The 20,430-nt window shown below is 34.3% G+C and overlaps 1 protein-coding gene and 1 long non-coding RNA gene across 2 annotated transcripts; one reads left to right on the forward strand and one right to left on the reverse strand.

Annotated features, from left to right (window-relative positions):
• Positions 1 to 4,752: 4,752 nt before the first annotated feature.
• LOC141485073 (uncharacterized) lies at positions 4,753 to 8,176 on the reverse strand. Its single transcript, XR_012466997.1, has 2 exons — positions 7,894 to 8,176; positions 4,753 to 5,898 (listed from the first exon to the last, which is right to left on the reverse strand). It is a non-coding gene; the product is annotated as an uncharacterized lncRNA (long non-coding RNA).
• A 1,753-nt stretch (positions 8,177 to 9,929) lies between these two features.
• Positions 9,930 to 11,720, forward strand: LOC141485099 (ubiquitin carboxyl-terminal hydrolase 10-like). The gene is given in 2 exon segments (XM_074181110.1): positions 9,930 to 10,772; positions 10,775 to 11,720. Coding segments are annotated over 2 exon segments (1,359 nt in total). The 3' UTR covers positions 11,291 to 11,720.
• The last annotated feature ends 8,710 nt before the right edge of the window (positions 11,721 to 20,430 follow it).

The raw sequence follows: 20,430 nt of genomic DNA on the forward strand, positions 1-20,430 counted from the left end.
CTGGCCTTGATGGTTTAGAAACTTGACATTTCTTGAAAATATATATATATATATATATATATATATATATATATATATATATATATATATATATACAGTGTCACACATAAAGTCCACATCAAATGGGATTTTTTTTTGTTCATCTCTTCAAGCAACTTTTGATATCTCCATTAGGTTGTGCTTTAAAAATGATGCCAAAAGACATGCATATGACCGATCAAGTGATTTTTCTTCCCTGTCAAATTTGACATTTTATCCAAAAAATGTTCAGAAAAGCAGTTATTGCTCGAAATTTCTAAAATCGGTGAAGAAAAAAGATGATTGTTTTTTCATTTTTTACCCTTATACCAATTTTCAGCTCTCTAGTACAAATTTAGTTTTTTTACAGTTTTTCGAAAATTTGAGATTTGCCGATTTCTCAAATTTAGACAAACCTCATCAAAGTTAGTGCTTTATGCCTAACTTATCTATCCAACGCATTTTCATTAACAATTGCAATTCTAAATAAAACTTATTTAGTAAAAATTTAAAACACCAGAAAAAATTATGCCAAAAATGATGCAAAGTTGATACAGTTTTTAAAAACAGATAAATATTTCACTTTATTTCTACTTTTGCGAAATAGCTTGATACATAAGCATAATTAAAAACCAATATCAATGAAAAGTCAATAATTTATTCTTTACTGCACTTTTCAAACAGTTAAACTTTGATTTACTAATTACGAAAAATTACAATGAAATTAAACTAAGGGTACTGTGGAAACAATTGAACTGAACTGAATAAGCGAAATATTTTATTGACATATGACATTTGTTGAATAACTCAAAATAGTGTTTATCAGTTTTAGATTTAAAATAGTTTATTCGTTGTCTAGTATGTTGGTAAAAATGCTGAATCTTCAAGAGAAAATTGAAATCGTTTTAATATGCGGCGAGAATACCTGTCACCGACAAGTAGCTGATATTTTCAATGCCAGACATCCTGCAGGAAATATTCATCAGTCAACAGTTAGTAGGATAATAGCTAAGTTTAAATCTACTGGCTCGGTTGAGAGTAATTTTAGAAAAGCACATCAGCCTTCTAGACATACTGAAGAAGTGGAATTTGAAATATGTTTGGATGTCGTAGAACATAAAATAACAAATATTCAAGATATTGCAGATAGAACAGATGTTAACCGAGAGAGTGTACGACGTATTTTACACAAAAATAAATTTACGCTCTATAAACCGAAATTTATCAATACATTAAAAGAAAAGGACTTCGATATGCGCTTGTATTTTTCTTTTTGGTTTCAAGAGGAAAAAGAAGAAAATTATCATTTTCCTTATCAAATTTTATGGACAGATGAAGCGACCTTCTTTTCAAATGGCGTTGTGAGCTCGCAAAACTGCAGGTGGCGGGCAAAAGAAAACCCATATTTCGTAATCGAATGTCGAGATCAATATTCGTTTAAGACGAATGTATGGTGTAGCATATTAAACGATCAAATTATAGGACCATACTTTTTTAGACATAATTTAAATTCTGCGGACTACCTACACTTTGTGAATACCGAACTATCTGAAGTTTTGGATAATATGCCCCTTCAAGTAAGAAATGTGTGGTATCAGTGTGATGGTGCACCTATTCATACTACAAGGGTGGTTAAAGAGCGTCTTTTGGAAATATTTAGGGGCAAAGTAATCAGTCGCAATATGGAACACTTTTGGCCGCCTAGATCTCCTGATATAACCCCACTAGATTTCTTCTTGTGGGGTTACTTAAAACAAAAGGTGTATAAGCAAAGACCTTTTCGAGATATAAACCATTTAGAGGCAGTTATTCGAGAATGTGTTGTAAGCACGAAACCCCGTAGTATAAATAATGCAGTTAAAGATGTTTTAAAAAGGACAATTGATTGCATCGAACGTGGTGGAAGGCACACCGAAATGTGACTTTTTATTTTGTATTTCTATTGGTATTTACATGGTGTAGGCATATGTTTCGATTTGATTTAGTGTTCTTAATTTAAATTATAACTTTATTTTAACAGATGTTTGTTAGAATTTTTTACGGTTTAGTTTTCTAGGCAACAAAATCTAAATTGATGTTTGAAGTAATTCTGTTCATTCATACCTCACAAAAGATATTTAGTAAATGTGAAATTACTTTCGTATAATTCTTTCCCTTAGTTTAATTGCGTTGTAATTTTTCGTAATTAGTAAATCAAAGTTCAACTGTTTGAAAATTGCAGTAAAGAATAAATCATTGACTTTTCATTGATATATTTTTTAATTATGCTTATGTATCAAGCTATTTCGCAAAAAGTAGAAATAAAGTGAAATATTTATCTGTTTTTAAAAACTGTATCAACTTTGCATCATTTTTGGCATAATTTTTTCTGATGTTTTAAATTTTTGCGAAATAAGTTGTATTTAGAATTTCAATTGGTAATAAAAATGCGTTGGAAAGATAAGTTAGGAATAAAGCAATAACTTTGTAGAGGTTTGGCTAAATTTGAGAAATCGGCAAATGTCAAATTTTTGAAAAACTGTAAAAAAACTAAATTTGTACTAGAGAGCTAAAAATTGGTATATGGGTAAAAAATGAAAAAACAATCATCGTTTCTCCTTACCGATTTTCGAAATTTCGAGCAATAACTGCTTTTCTGAACATTTTTTGGAAAAAATGTCAAATTTGACAGGGAAGAAAAATAACTTAATCGGTGATATGCATGTCATTTGGCATCGTTTTTAAAGCACAACCTAATGGAGATATCAAAAGTTGCTTGAAGAGATGTACAAAAAAAAATCTCATTTGATGCGGACTGTATGTGTGACACTATATAATCGGCTATAATCATAATAAATGAATATGACAGCAGAAATGACATGATACCATTGTATATAGACTAAAGATGATACAATATGGGGGAAAAAATTAAAATTTGTCAATAGGATACAAGATTGAACAGAGTTCATTCTTCTTGCACCTTACAAAAATAAGGTGAAAAAAAAGAAAAGAAAAAGGGGTCTTAATTGTGATAGCGGGTACATTTTATTCGAATAGGGGGAGATGAGGCGGATGTCGATACAAACAAGAAAACTACAATTATTTTATCTATAGCCTACAAGAGCCATTGTGCCGTAAAAGATATTCGGGTATTATGGAATTCAGCTATTTTATATGTAGATGACCTTTTGAATAATTCAATGGAGTGTCTTGGATCTTATCTTACGCCTGATGTTCACATTATGAACATCAGTTCGATAAGTTATTTTGTTATAGACATAGGGAGGTGTTCTATTGGCAATCATTTTATGAAATAATGTCGAAGAATGAAGAGTGCGCCTATCGTACATTTTCAGCCACCTGGCTTTTTCAAGTATATGAGAAATCGGTTCTTTTTTTCTTGATACCGCACGAAAATCTCAAACAAGACTTTTGAATTCTTTGTTGCTCATTTTTGTTAAAAAAATGATGATAGACTACGTCACAATGCTATTAACGAATCACAAATGAGTAATTTGGTTTTTAAGCTCAAGACATGCTTATGAGGTTGTATGTAGGTACTTTCATTTTTCCAAATGCTCTTTGAATCAATGTTGAAATATGTTTTTTGAATTTGAATTCATCATCGACAAAAACTCCCAGATTTTTAACCTGATTTACAATCGGTAAAACAGTGTCACCAATTTTTATGATCAGATCGCTTAGTTTCGACCTTGTGACTTTCCTTTCAAATACAATTACAAGAGCATTTGGAATCATCTTCCATGGCAGGTTTCTTTGATATATTAACGAATTAATTCAAATCCTCATTGATATTTTCGCTTTGCTGTACAGAGTCAGGGGTATAAGAATAATACAACTGTGTATCATCGGCATATACATGATATTTGAGTAATGTAATACCTATAGATTGAAGTAGTTGATGATTGAAGGTATCAAAAGCTTTACTAATGTCGGTGAGTTTGGGCAACATCTGCTGTTGAAATCAGCTCTTTGGCACCATACAATCGTTTTAGTTCTTCAAATATTTGGGTATCTTTCAAATATTCACTCGACAAGGAACTCATTTCACTAATGCAACAATCGCTAATTGACTCCGAACTTTCTTCATCCGATTATAAAATATGAATCATCTTCTGGCGTTCCCGTGATTTAGACCGTAGTTTTCTTCTATTGCATAAACCAAAAGGTCCAGCTAGATACATTTTTCAAAAAAAATATCTCTTTACGACGATTCCAACACCAATTTGCCTTCGAATAAAACTCAAGACAATAGAAAACTGTATATTTGATACCATCTGTTTCGAGAGGATTATCATTAAATATATAAATTGCTCGTTGTAAACAGCAATAGGGGTGCAATTCCAAATGGAAAGTACATAATCCAGAAACTCATCAATACAGTTTATTATATGATTTTCACTATAAAGGGTTTTACAAAAACCGCTATTCAATAGCTTTCTCAAGCGTCGCGGTTTTTGTAAAACCCTTTATAGTGAAAATCATACAATAAACTTCATCAATGAGATTTTCAAGTATCGGCCAGTTCTATTCAATTACATAATACTAATTTTACATAAATTACACTACTTATACACTTTCATCAAGCCGCCCAAATTTCAAATATGCATTTTTGTTCAAAGATTACGCAGGTAAAAATAGGATGTATATGAATTTTACAAAAAATTATACAAACATGTATAAGTATATTCAGGTAAGAACGTGAATATTATTGGGGATTTTTTCCCAACACCAAATCGTTATTTTAACACCTCGACACGTGTTTCGATCACCAAGTGATCATCTTCAAGAGGAAGATTAAACAGTGCATCACAGGTAAGAACGTGTTAAATACCCACCTTACTACATATATTTCCGTGTAACAGATATATTGGGCGATTTATTTTGAACTAAAATAAGCTATAGAAATAATAAATATCTTCAAGATAAATTAGTCAAGAACTACAGAAAAGTCACAAATCAGTAAAACAAAAACTGAAAAAGTAGGATACCGAGCAGGAGTATCACTTTCATCAACATTTGTGACGATGATGAAAGAATGGGTAAGTTTTGTGATTGACTGCTTCAAAATCATAAAGATAACCCAAATTTTATCAACTTTATTGACATATTTACAAATAGTGATATGTTTAATGAACGGAATACTACATACTGGGCCCAACAAAATCAACAAGCGATTAGAAAAGACAATTTTTTAAGAAAAATTTGAATGCATATTTGTCTCTGTCTAAACATTCTAAAATTCATTTGCCTTGAAAACCCCAACAAGTTGAAAGAATTACTTTCGAATTGTACAATTATTTTTTGGTCACAATTTAAGATTGATTTTGTACAAACAAATCGATAAATTAGTTTGTTAGATTTATCGTCTTGTTTATATCATCATCCCAACCAATCGTGAAATGATCTGAAAGTAGCAAAAAATATCAAAGAATCTGTCAGCAAGTATAACTTGCAGAAAAATTAAATGTTTTTGGATTGTACACTGAAATGATTTTTTTCCAATATGAGTTTTTTCATGGCTTTTCAAATATTCATTTCGTTTAAATGATTTCGAGCAGATGTTACACTAAAATTGTTTCCTATTATTAGTTTTTTCATGGTTTTACAAGCAACCTTTTTCACTTATTTTATTGGAATCGTTTAAACAAATTTCGTTTTTCTCATAAGTTTTGTTCTCTCTAATTGATTTTGTGCAGAACTCGTGATTGATAGATTCATCCATCCTCCCTGTTGTGTGTATTGTTTCATGTTCAACAATATGATTATTATCAACAAACAATTCATTTTGATATATCTCTGACGACATATTTTCATTGATGGCCTCATATTCCCGAATTAATTTTTCCTCTGGTGTTTTCAAAGAAATTATTCCAGGATCTGTAAAAAAATTAGAAAAACATGATAGTGGATATAGATCTGAAATTATAAGACAAACTTGTTGATATCTTAATAGACCAATTACTTATCACGTGTGCTACTGCAGACCAAATGATAAATATTGAGGATTGAATCTATTGAAAACACTTTCCTAATACCAGAACAAAAATTACAGTCACTAACCAAGGTAGCGTCCTCAGAAGATCATTATAAAAGTGTTTTCAATAGATTTGTTCTAGGCCAGAAGTTCCAGTACGAACTATCATGAGCATTTAGTAAAAATATTTCATAAATGAAGCAAACAGTTGAGGTACCTTGCTCGAAGTTTCCCCAAGTTTTTTTTGTTATATACACTTATCATTACATACGCAAATTGCTTCAGTAGTTTAAGTTTTATATAACTATAACTACCCACTTACTATGTCAAAAAGTAAAATAAATGGATCTGAATATGATTAGACTAATAAACCGTTGCTGATCACATCTTAAGATGAGCAAAGAAAATTAAAGCTTATATATTCCAGTATGCTAGGAAGATGAAAATCTTATAGGATTATCAACAAACATTGTGAAATCAGTGGAAAGTAAATTCGAAAGAAGTATATTTAATGTGAACAAAAATGAGAATGAGATAACAAAAACACTACACTGCTATTATTCAGTGACATATCTACCAAAATATGTCACTAAAGCTTTGCTGATTGTCTTTATATGTCTATACAGGGTCTTTCACGACGAGCGTTCGTTAGGAATATATGGAGAACGATTCAAAATAAAAACTTGAAATTTTGTGGTAATGGGTTTTACAAAATGGCCTTCTCAACTAAAATATTTTCAAATTCCGCTCTTTTTCCGTTATACCGTAAGTTGAGGGCAACTTCCTTATTTCAAATGGAACACCCTGTATTTTATTACATTTTTTAATTTCTCAGCACATTTTAGGCCCACTTTGTATAACAATGCCTATACCCAAATTTGTTAGTTTTCGAGATATTAATTTTTTTCTGGAAAATTTGACAGTTACAGCACCACCCCGAAAAAATCATAACTTACAGACAGTAACAGTTGAAAATATGAAATTTCACAGAATTAAGCATCAAGTCATGAACAGGTCCATCGAATTTTCGAAAATAATTTACAGGGTGGTCGAAATTTCCACCTAAAACATAACATCGAGAAAACTGATGAAACACGATTTTTTCAAATGTAAGCCATACACTATTCTATTATTTTTGGATACTACGAAAAAAAAGATATCAAATTCATGAAGGATGTCCTATACCTAAAATACACACCTGGCAAGATATATCCGATTTTGGGAAATATTTGAAATGTAAATCATTCCAAGCAATACCAAACCAAGAAAGCTTTGAAAACAAATGAAGTTACAACAAATATGTCAAAATTTGATGCGATATAATTGACGCTATAAGAATCATGAATTATATTTTTCGGAGTGGTTGCTATAACTGTCAAATTTTTTAGAGAAACTAATATCTCGAAAACTAACAAATTTGGGTGTAGGCATTTTTATACAAAGTGGGCCTAAAAGGTGCTGAGAAATTCAAAAATGTAATGAAATACAGGGTGTTCCATTTGAAATAAGGAAGTTGCCCTCAACTTCCGGTATAACGGAAAGAGACCGGAAGTTGAAAATATTTTAGTTGAGAAGGTCATTTTGTAAAACCCACTACCACAAAATTTCAACGAACTCTCGTCGTGAAAGACCCTGTATATAAATCAAGAGTATGTATCGCTCTGTTTTGGGAAAAATACAAACACTCCCCATATAAAACAAAGGAGAAACTTTACTATTCACTGCTTCAGTTTCAACCAAAACCCCATTACGAATAATGCGGACAGCAATAACTTAATTTGAATCTTTTCTACATACATACATACATACACACATTATCATAAATAAAAATTGATTTTATTGAAAAACAGTATACATTTTTTACATATTTATGCTAATAACTCCCTAGATAACTTTACCTCTGTAACTACCAAAGATAAGGCATTGTAGATGATTCTTACTGTCTTTTGGGTGATAATCTTTCACAATCTGGAAAATGAACAAAGCTTAATCAATTATAAATCTGCTGAAGTGTAATAAAGGACAAACTGAAAAGGCAACCTTGAAAAGCTACTGCGAAATATTTCTTTAGATGATTGACGATTCAAAAAATAATCCTTTCCTGTTTTCAAAATAAAAAAAATTAACTTGTAAACATCGCCTCAAATGGGAACAGCTATATTTCCTTTATCACACGTCTAAAAAATGGAATGCCCAGATATCAAATTTGATGTCTACATGAATACATATACAGGATATTTTCTGTTTAGATTCATATTTCCGTTTTTTATTTTTAACCTCTCGCTTTAGCAATGGCAATCAGGTACAATACTTTTCCACACAGTTATTTGAAATACACTTGTAACCTGCTGAAAGAATATCTGCGGATTCTTAGGGTTTTCTTATTTTTCCGTAAGGTTCCTTGATGACAATTTTTGTTACACTCCATTTTATTGTATGATCGCCTGTTGAACTTAGAATATCTTGAGTTTATACTCAAGAATTCAATTTTTTCTTACATCTAAGGGTACTGAGATTTGACCTATGTATAACCACCTAAGGAAAGCTATGTAAAGAAATTAAATTTTTCCATTGATTATTCATTTTGTAGGCAAACCTTTATGAATATGACAAGTTACCGGGACTCTTCAGTGATTTATATAATACAGTAACTTTTCAGTTTGCCCTTTATCACATTCGACCAGTTTCTCTATTGATGCAGCTTTGTTTATTTTCCAAATTGTGGGAGGTTATACATACACCCAAAAGACAGTAAGAAGCATGGACTTTTGCACAAAAATGTCTTTCAAAGCCTGCTGATATTATTTAACCCATTGAGGACAGAAGAAGAACAAACTCAAATCCCAACATTGTAAGCATGTGTAGGGATTGAAAACAGCCACTGATTCTGATTACTCCCTACAGAGCATGATCATGCAACCACTCCTACTTGAAATATTCATAAGTATTAGTATTTGTTCTTTCACTTATCACATTAACGAATATGGACACAAAAAACGTAACACAAAATCATATACTTATGATGCACTGTTTGGAACCTTTGGTGTAGTAATGAATATTACTGGAGTTTTTTCCCAACACCAAATCGTTATTTTTAACACCTCGACACGTGTTTAGATCACCAAGGTTTATCTTCAAGAGGAAGATTAAACTAGAAAATTTGCGAAGCTAACCCTATTTATGCTATACACACCTAAATTAATACACACATAAAGCATTGTCAACAGCCAATTTCCCTTCTGTGATTGAACCTCTTGGAATTAGCCGAGATGATGGAAAACGTCCTGATGGAATGTCTCTCATTCCTTGGAGACATGGAAAACCTTTGGTTTGGGACTTCACCTGTGTTGATACCTTGGCTCGCTCTCATCTCAATTCAACTTTGCAATCATCTGGTGGGGCCGCTGAATATGCTGAGAAAATGAAACAGCGGAAATACATTTGTCTGGAAGATCGATATATTTTCTATCCAATTGCCATTGAAACATTTGGTAGCTTTGGTTCCTTTGCTTCCGATTTTTTCAGAGATATAGGTCAAAAACTAATTTCGGTAACAGGTGATTCTAGAGCAAGATCATTTCTTATACAACGAATCAGCATTGCAATTCAGAGAGGAAATGCTGCATCAATCCTTGGCACGATTTCTCCTTCTCAAAGTCTTGATGAAAGTTTCTTTAGTCCACTAAACTGGTATGATACTACGGATTTTTCCCCAGCCTCTTGTGTTGAAAATTATCCAAACGTTAATGAGAGTAAATCAGACTTCAGTTCTGAAAAAATTGTAGAAGAGGACTTAACAGGCAAATTCAACACTAGCAGTTTCAACATCATAAAAGGACAAATGCAGAAGAGAAAAAATGTTCAAATCTATAAAAATTTTGCAGTGATTCCAGTAACTTCCGAATCTCCACCTTTTGCCAACAACCCGCACACTATGATCTTCCCGACGATGAACCACCATCATTCGCCTATGTCTGAACCCGTCAACAATTTTGACGAAATCGCTACTGACCAGGATGCCGAAAATGTGTTCCACGATAATTTTCCCTTATGCCCCTTTAAGCTCTCCAGAAGGTCCCACCATTTTGTAGATCCAGACTGTTATAAGATGGGCATGTTTCTATCTACATATATGATCGACGGTAGGGCAGTGAACTTGCAGCCAAAGGGTCTGCTCAATCAAAACAATCACTGTTATGGCAACTCTATTTTGCAAGCCCTGATCGCATGTCCACCACTCTACAACTTACTAAACAGTCTGAGTAAATACATCTCTTCGAACGAGAGAATGTCATCTACCCCGGTTATATTTGGAATGTGCCGTTTTGTGGAACAGTTTGTTCACCTACCTTCCTACTGTTTGACGAAAGACGGGAGAGTAGATAAAAATTCCAAGAATGGCCAAAAAGTTTCAATCAACACCGGCATCCCATTCGGACCGACTTGGATTTATAAAATGTTGCATAACATGCGGACTGACTGGATCGATGGTAGACAACAAGATGCAGAAGAGTTTCTAGGTTTTCTTTTGAATGAACTCAATGATGAAATGTTTGAGCTGAATGAGTTGGTTAAAAATTATATTAAAGATGAAAAACCTCTCGTTGACTCTGCTTTGAGCAATGATTCAAATAATTTATGGAACATAATAGAATCGAAAAATAAAGGACATTCAACCAGAAGGATCGACTTCACTAATACACCGATAAGTGACATCTTCGGGGGGCAACTAAAGTCGAGCATTCATCGCAACGTGGACCACATTACTGAGAATACCCACAGCCTTTCCTCACCCTGCCACTCAACATTGAGAAAGTGAAGACCGTCAGAGAAGCGCTTAAGGTACTTGTCTCCAAGAACATTTTAGAGGGAGTGACTTCGTCGAAAACAAACGAGAAGGTCGAAGCGTGGGAACAAATTACGCTCTGCAAACTTCCCGTTATCCTTATTTTGCATCTGAAGTTTTTCAAATACATTAACTACCGTTGCACGAAGATTATCAAGGCTTTTGATTTTGAATTCGACTTGAAGTTTGATTCGACTTTGATATCGTCGGAAACACAGTCTCCAACAGAGAGACAATACAAGTTATTCGCCGTCGTTTACCATGAAGGCAAAAATGCCAACATTGGACACTACGTGACCGATGCCTTCCACGTCGGCTACAATTGCTGGATTAGGTACGACGATTCTTCGGTCAAGACCGTGCAAAATGAAGACGTATTGAAACCCCAGGGAACGCGAGTTCCTTATTTGCTGTTCTACTGGAAAAGCGATATTTTCCTACCTAAATAAGGTTGCGTAGAGTTACGTAGAGTTCAGCGTCTGGAATCTTACGGAATTTCTCGTTTAAATTTTTATTGAAATTGATATTTTTTTTGGTTTTAATGAATTATTTTATTCTTTCATTAGTGATAGGTATTGTTCAATTTTTAATGTTATATGTATATTTCATTTCGTTGGAACTAATTATAATAAATTGTTTACGATAAAAAAAAAAGGCAAATTGTAAAATAAATTTAAGTGTGGTATACCTGTATGATATATCTGTATGGTATACCTGTATAGTATACCAGTATAGCATAAATAGGGTTAGCTTCTACTTTGACAGTAGAACTCATGTGAGTGGTATCTGATTTTTATTTCACAACGAATGTTTGAAATACAAACTGAGTAGAGAAAAGTTTCTTGCGTATAATTCAGTGTTCATATAAAAGTATTTGTTTCGAAATAATTTTTTTCTTTCCTGTAATTCAATGTTTATATGAAAGTAGCAGTTTCAGGAGGACTTTCTTTCAGTTTGTGTCTGAAAGTTACTTCTTTGTACGATCTACACATCCATGTATAGAGTTACTTATTTTCAAATTGATTACCTACTTCCTTCCTTTCTTTGGAAGATTCTCTCATTCCTTTTTTTTGTATCAAGATGGAGTAGTAGAAAGCCAAAAACTTTCTTTGCCAAAAAGGAATTCACATCTTTGACTTAATTTGAATTGGAAGATTCTAGCTGTTAGAAGAATGTTTCAACAATACATATAATATCCTTACTCATCTGAGTTATAAGAAATACTATAATAACTTATGTGTTAGTGATTTTCATTTCAGAATCAAGGCCGGATGAAATTGCAAATATGCCAGCCAAGGTTCTTTGGTCAGAACCAGTTACTATTTGTACAGTCCTGGAAAGGTTATGAATTTCGAAAACTTTGACTTTGACAAATTACCCAGATTAAGTAAAATAATGCCAGCATAATATTGTATCCATTGTGTCAAATGAAAAATTATAAATTCATTGGAACTACTTATTGCTCACCTTAAAGTTAATTGATAAATCTAAATTCTCAATCTACTGGTAGAAAATTAATTGTGGAGTATTCTTAATGACAAAAAAGGTAGCATTCCTTATATTTTCAATGTCATATAAATTAGACTTCTAGTTCCATTTTGTAATAAATACTAGCAAGAGAACCAATAATAAAAAGTCCCTCGTAAAAGTAACATTTTGTTTAATAAACAGTTATGATGTAAGATGCTGGTGATTGTGAAAAGAATGTGCAATTTTACTGTCACCAGAAGTTCCTGAAATTCCAAGTTTTGATTTTCGACTCGAGATCAGCAGACAAAAATACTAGTCCAATTATTTTTTTTCAAAACTAGCACAAGCCATTGAAAACAATTTTTATCAGTTTGAATTTCTGAGTTAGGTTTATATTCACCTTGTTTATCATTTGGTTCTTTTTGGTCTTGACAGTTACAGCCGGATCCAGCATAGAATCTATAATCTTCTTTGCACACCTCACAGCATGAACTTTATCTTTCTTCTTCTATAGAGTTTTCAGATTTGATATAATTTTTTTTGGTCCCTTGGGAGCTGTCTGACTTGTCCATTTAGTCCAAGTCTCCAGAAAACACTGCAACCTCTTGGGCTTATTGCATTTATTCTCCCATCTTCTCATGACACCCATTCCATCAGTCTCGTTCCCTGTACTAGTTTGTACAGGTTCCATGTTGGATGTTCGTCATATTCTTCTGGATGTAATTTTGTACGACCATATATTGCCTGCCTCCTGTGATTCAGTGCCTCATATTCGCATAAGATGTGTAGAGCTGTTTCTATCCCTTCGTTGCATAATCTGCAGCTGAGGTCTCCGTTGTACAGCCCCATTTTATTCAGGTGTCCTCTAAGCGGACAACGACCGGTTAGTAACCCTGTAATCATTCTGAGCTAATCCCTACTATATTGAAGTAGTTCTTTTCTCGGACGGTTCCCTAATGAAGGTTCTACTGTGTTTGTTGCCAGGTACTTTTGTCCAGTACTATGTGTGCTTCTTATTGGTCCATGTCCTAATCTGGTTTCGTATCAAGATTTGATATCATAGTAGAAACATCCATATCATTCTCTCTTTCAATGGGTCTACCTTAATTTCATCACAATTTTTGTCAGAATGAACGGACGTGCTACCTGTGAAACAGACATCAGAATGTTTCAATTCCTGAGGAATATCTCCATTTTTGATTTTATTTGAGATATATCAGTTACTGCTAACTTGTTCCTGGTAATTTTCAGATTTGAGATAATCGACATCCTCAGTTTTGATTTCTCCTGTGTTACTTTCATTAATTTATAGATTATATTCAAATATATATTTTCTCCCAAATTGGTGTGAGTTTTGTTATTTATGGATTTCCTTACACTACTATGCTCATTGTTGCCTCCATATTCAGTTTGAAGTTTCGAAGTATTTGTTGTGAGAACATGTTCATTGTCAACATTCGACTTCTTTTTCAATTGGCATATGGAAGCAATACAAGCACTATCCAACCTGAAATTGAAATTTTTATGAGATAATGTTAGATTAGGGTTAGCTCAAAAGTGAGTGGGTCTATTCGACCCTACCCCGCAAGGGTTTATTGTGTCTCACATATATTCATTCTAGACCAAATAAACCCAGCTTCTTAACGAAACCGATTAGGTTACATGGTGAGTGATCTTTCAGGCCAGATGATAAAAGTGCGGTTCTGCCAAACTCTGAAAATCTGATTTGGTCCGCAGCAGGGCAGACACACAGTATGTGTTCTGCTGTTTCATCATCTTCCAAACAGAGGCGACACACACTGTCTTCCGGTAGCCCGAGTCCATGCATATGACGATACAGACGACAGTGACCTGTGAGAAGGCCTCTTAAACATCGCAGTTCATCCCTACTGTAGTCCAACAATAGTTTGGTTTTAAGCTTCGAAGGGTGAATGAACGCCTCAGAGTGAGCCATTCCTGGAAGATTTTGCAAGAAGTCCATAAATCTTCTTGCCATCCAGGTGTTCAATGTTTGTTTGGCAAAGCCTAAAGCGATGCCAATGGCAGGTTCTGGTCCGACAAAGCTGATTGCAACATCCTCCTTTCCAGAGAGTCAGCAATCTAATTGCCTTTCAGGCCAGTAATCCAGACCAGAAATAATTTATGAAGTCTTCCTATTGAGGAGAGTAATTTTTGCCAATTCGCCACCAATTTAGACATTGCTCGGTAGGAGCTATGAGCTTCCAACGCCGCTTGACTGTCCGAAAATATTTTTATTGACTTGTCTATGGGGTTGGATTTTACCAATGTCTCAGCAATCAGTTCAATGGCATAGATTTCCGCTTGAAATACAGTCGCATAGATCCCTAGGTAGGTTGATATCTCTATCTTGGGTCAGCGACTGAAAACACCTGCACCAGAACCTAAAGGTGTTTTTGATCCATCTGTGAACCAACAAGTATCTGCTCTTAATATTTTCTTCTCCCAGAGGATCCAGTCCTCTATCTCGGGAACAATACTGTAGTATAAGGCAGTTCGTAGTTGACAGTTGGAGGCATAATGTCAGAGGTCATTTCCAGAATTCTGTTACTTTCAGTGTCAACCAGCAACTCTGCATAAGATTGATTGATTGCAGTCAATCTAGTGTATATCTCTCTCTCCTGAAAAATTTGGAGAGAAGATATATCTAAATGGATTTCCATGACCACTGATGGTCTGGTACTGATGGCACACAGATGGCCAGACAAGCCTGTCTCTGTAATCCAGAGAGTTTTGGGTGAGCCATTTTCTATAAAGCCTTCGGCCACCAGGCAATTGCTTCATGAGTGATCATTGGTCTGACAATCATCACATAAGTGCATATTTCTTTCCTTCTCCGGTTTGAGGATTTTTTTTGTGGAATATGCGTTGCTAGCATTTGCCTTCCCTGATTATTTCGATCTTCTGTTTCAGGTAATAATTTTTCCAACAATTGTAGTCTATAATCATATAATGAACTTCTTGGACTCACATATTTTTTATATAATAAAAAAGAATTGATCAGGCTCTTGTATATTATATGTACACCCAGTTTCTTATACCATCGCATAGTCTTCCTCTCACATGGGTAGTATGCCATCATTTGATCTTTTCTATCAATTTCTCCTAGGAAATTATTGTACTGTAAAACCGCTTCTGGCTTTTTCACTTCTTGTTGCCTCTTGTTGAAATAATTCACCAAATTATTTCTGAACTCTGTCGAGATATAAAAGACGTCTCTTTTGTCTTTCCACTTGGCAATCATCACTCCATTTGAGAAGCGGGCAATTGTCTCGCCCTTTTTTAATTTCGCCTCCTTCACATCTTTAGGGTTACTTTTCCTATCCACTCTTATTTTCCCCGTACAATAAGTTTTTCTGGTCAGCAATTGAGAAGCCAGCTCATAGGAGTTATAATAATTATCCATATACATATCCATATACATCCAATTTTTGATCCATTAGACTCAGTACTACGTTGGCGGCATGACCTTTGCCACCAAAATCATCTAAAGTATAGTATAGACGGCAAACTTTTGAACAATGCCGTCAGGCTCGGTAAGAAGGTATAATTTGACGCCATATTTATGCCTTTTATTTTTTATGTATTGTCGGAAACTTAGCCTTCCCTGCCACAGTACCAGTGCTCAGAAATCTAGACGTGATACAGAACAATGCACTAAGGATAGCTTTGGGAGCTTTTTCTACCAGCCCGATAACCAGTCTACAGTGCTTAGCTGGAGAACCATCTTTAATTTCCAGAAGACAGTACCTTACACTTCAATATGCCTTCTCAGTAGCCTCGAATCCAACAAATCCTGTTCACTTCAACACTATAGCTAACCGTTTCAAAAACACTTTCCAGGGAAACCCCAGAACAGATTTACCCCTCTACGAAAGAGTGAACAGATATCTATCCGATAGTGGTATATCTATTCCAGCGAATACGAACCTAATAAACCCCCCTTCTCCTCCCTGGCTCATTTCTCCTCCAGAGTGTGACACTAGCTTAACTTTCCTGAAAAAATCTGAGACAAACACCCAAACAATACCAAAAACTTTTCATTACCATCTCTTGACATATGCTGGATATACCTGCATTTATACAGATGCTTCGAAAACAGAAGAAGGGACAGGAGCTGCTTTTACCACAGACAACCATCAAGTTATATTCAAACTTCCAGAAACAACCACCGTCTTTACGGGAGAACTCTATGCGGTATGGAGAGCCATGCAGTTTGCAAATGAGAAAATATTGAACGATGTCTTATTATCATGGATTCCCTCAGCTCTTTATCCGCTCTTTCTGAACTCTGTCCCAGCCATCCGATCCTCATATCGATAAAACATGAACTCCGAAGAATCTCTAATAACGGAATCAACTTGAGACTTTTGTGGGTCCCTTCACATTGTGGAATTATAAGTAATGAGAGAACTGATTTGTTAGCTAAGAGAGCGATTACTGAAGGCGAAATCACAGCTCTTCCAGCTATAATACCGTCAGACATGAAGGTCTTCTTAAAACACCTTCAAAATAAATCAAGGCAATTTGAATGGGACACCTCCAACTCCAAACTACATGAAGTGAAGAAGAGTATTTGCCCTTACAAATCCATCCCGAACAACAGAAAACATCAAGTTGTGCTTACACGACTGAGATTAGGCCATACTAGAATCACTCACGACTATCTCATCACTCGCTCCACCGAACCTGTGTGCTATCTATGTGATACGACTCTAACCGTGAAACACATATTGTGTGAGTGCCCACTGTACCATCAAGAAAGGGTGAATCATCAGTTTTCAGAGACAATAGAAGATATTTTGGGTGAAAATTGCAACTTTAGGAAACTGTTTTCATTTATGAACAATATTAATCTATTGCAACGTATTTGAAACAATATTTTTGTACCAAACATTACCAACATTTTTCAATATGTACTGATCCGTCGCTAATAACCCTAGCGGTTGATGCGAAGTGATGAATTAAAAAAAATATGTTGTATCAAGTCTGACAACAATTTTTTATCGGCCAGTGAAATGATTGAAAAAAAAAGTGACACTGTTCGACAGACTTGGCTGGATTTCATCCAGAAAAGAGCCATCCACCTGATTGGAGACACGAACATCACTTCCAACTTTGATAGTATCGAGTATCGAAGAAAGGTTGGAAATTTGTCTCTCTATAAATACTTTCACGGGAGGTGTTCAAGTGACTTAGTACATTTCATTCCACCAAGAGCGGTACATTTCAGAAATACGCAACGAACTGTGACTGCTCACAGTTTTGAGATTCAACTCAGTACACCTCTCACTTCACTGTTTGAGAACTCTTTCATTTGGAGAACTACCTGAATAAACTTCCTGAGAAAGTTTTTCCCAATGGATTTAATCTCCAGGGATTCAAATCCAATGTGATTTTCCTGTAGTGCTTGTGTTTTTTTCTTAAAAAAATTATGATGAAATGAATTGCCATGTAATAATAATAATAATAATAATAATCGGCTTTATTCATCAACATAATAATATACAAAAACAAAAATAATGATGAAAGGCGACGTTCAGCTTAAGCTGTTTTTCAACTTAACCTAATTGAAAAGACAATTATAAAGGGATATTTGAAAGTTATACAAAAAATTTAAAAATAAATGATAAATAGTAGACAGAAAAACAAACGATAAACTGCAATAACATACCACAAAAGAGAGCATTAACGCTATCCAATTGAACTATCCAGCTGATTTCAAGTGCAGTTTCAGTTTTTTCTTGAAGTTACATAACGTGTGGTATCTGAACTCACTGGGAAGTGCATTGTAGAGGACAACTGAATTATATAAGAAACTTCGAGTGAAACAAGCTGTGGAGTATTTGGGAATAATGAATTTATCACGATTTCGGGTTTTAGAGTGACTCTGTGTTTCAAATGTTGCGTATCTTCCAAATAAATAGTGAGGTTTCTTTTGAGAGATCAATTTGTGAGTTGCAACAAGAAGGTGCAGTTGCCTAATTTTAATCAATCTGAGCCTGTCAGATTTCTCAAATTTAGCTGAGATATGATCAAACTTTCTTACACCATAAGAGAACCGTATACAGTTGTTCTGAATTTTCTGGAGGCGTTTCATGTCCGATTGTATTATGGCAAACCCATAGATGATATCACAGTAAGATACTCTGGATAATATCAGTGCTTCGCAAAGCTTCAGCTTAAGCCTGGATGCTATCAAGTCCCTATTTCGGTACAGCTGACGTAAGATAATATAAGAGTTCTGACAAATTATACTAACATACTTATGGAATCTGAGTTCGGAGTCTATCCACAGTCCCAGGTTTTTGCTTTCCTTTACTATCGAAAGTGTATCATTTACCAAGTCGAACATCGATCAGATCTTCAATTTCAGTCCTTTTTCGTTTCGTACCAATCAGTAAAAATTGGGAGTTAGTCGTGTTCAGTTTCAGATTGTGAGCAGCTGACATGTGCGAGAGATTTTCCAGATACTGATTGACTTCTTGCCATTTATTTTTACTGAATGAATAGTATAACTGAGTATAATCTGCGTAATTATGTATATGGCAGTTATTTATTATGTTATGGAAATCCGAGATGTATATTGAAAACAAAATCGGACCAAGAATTGATCCCTGAGGGACTCCGAAACAAACTGGTGAAGCATCAGAATATCTACCATCTATACATACAATTTCCTTACGATTTTGTAGGTAACTCCCTAATAACTTCACCCTGTTTTTATCAAATCCAAAATACGAAAGCTGCTTACAGAAAAGTGTATGGTTCATTGTATCAAATGCCTTACTATAATCAAGCAGTACCATTAGAGTCAATTAATTTTTATCAACTGAATTGAATAAATCATGCGTTATGTTGGCAAGCGCAGTTGTAGTGCTGTGGGATTCCCGGAAACCTGATATTTGAGGATCAACTCAAATGCTTTAGAAAGAACAGGTAGTTTACTGATAGGCCTCAGGTGTGATAGTTCTGTTGGATTATCACACTTCGGTAACGGTAAAACAATAGCTTCTTTCCATGAAGTGGGAAAGCTGTTCGTTTTAATTGCGGTATTGAATATATGTGTGATGTGGGTGATAAGGTAGCTTTCAACATGTCATAGCATAATTAAATATATACCATCCGATCCAGCACAGTTATTTTTTATATACAATTCAGATATTGCTGCGCTTGAAAGGGATTTATTTTTGACAAAGTTAAAAGTGTCCTATTGGGAATTTGGTCGTATTTTTCTAGAAAATATGTATGAATATCTGCTTTTACAGTATGGTTTATATTAACAAAATGTGAATTAATTTTATTCAATTCAGATAATGATGGTGGGAGGGTTGAATTTGATTTTGTCTTCACGATGTCTAAATTTCTAAGCGTGTTCCAGATCACCTTAGAGTTACTATTTCTCAAAGTAAATTCCAAATAACCTTTTTTTCCCGTCTAATGGCACCTGTTGTATAGTTTCGCAATTGCTTATAGTAAGTCCAATGAGTATGAGATTTTGTTGATTTGCATTTTTTGAAAACTTCATCTCTTAGTTTTATAATTTCCCTCAAATTATAAGTGAGCCAAGGGGCATGTGGTTTCGTTGTTCTGATTCTTCGAATAGGTGCGTGGATGTTATAAAGATAAGATATCTTTTCATTTAAAAATTCTATCATTTCATTACAGTGGTGAAGTGAAATATATCATCCCAATGTATCTCATAAAGATCAGCCAGAAAACTATCCCTATCGAAGTTTCTGAAATCTCTGAAGTTTACAGTCTTATATTCATGAGATATTTTCAATGACAATACTTCGCATAGAATAGCAGAATGATCAGAAATGCCAGTATCCAAAACATTTACGGATCCTATATCATTTTTGTTTGATGTAACAAAAATGATATAGAACGATCAACGTTCGACTATCAGCAGTTATTCTGGTAGGATTTTCAATTAGTTGGGAAAAAGCATAACTCTCAAGTAGATTCAATAATCCCTCCGTGGAATTATTGATTGATAAAATATTTATATTCAGAACACCAGCTAAATTCAAAGAGCCACAGTTTATTATAAGACTCGACAAAACTTCTTTCAATGCAGATAGTGAGAGTGTTACAT

This window comes from Leptinotarsa decemlineata, unplaced genomic scaffold (genome assembly GCF_025532065.1).
Source record: "Leptinotarsa decemlineata unplaced genomic scaffold, Ldec_3_MD MMD2_tig00026307_RagTag_RagTag, whole genome shotgun sequence".
In the NCBI taxonomy this organism is placed as follows: domain Eukaryota; kingdom Metazoa; phylum Arthropoda; class Insecta; order Coleoptera; family Chrysomelidae; genus Leptinotarsa; species Leptinotarsa decemlineata.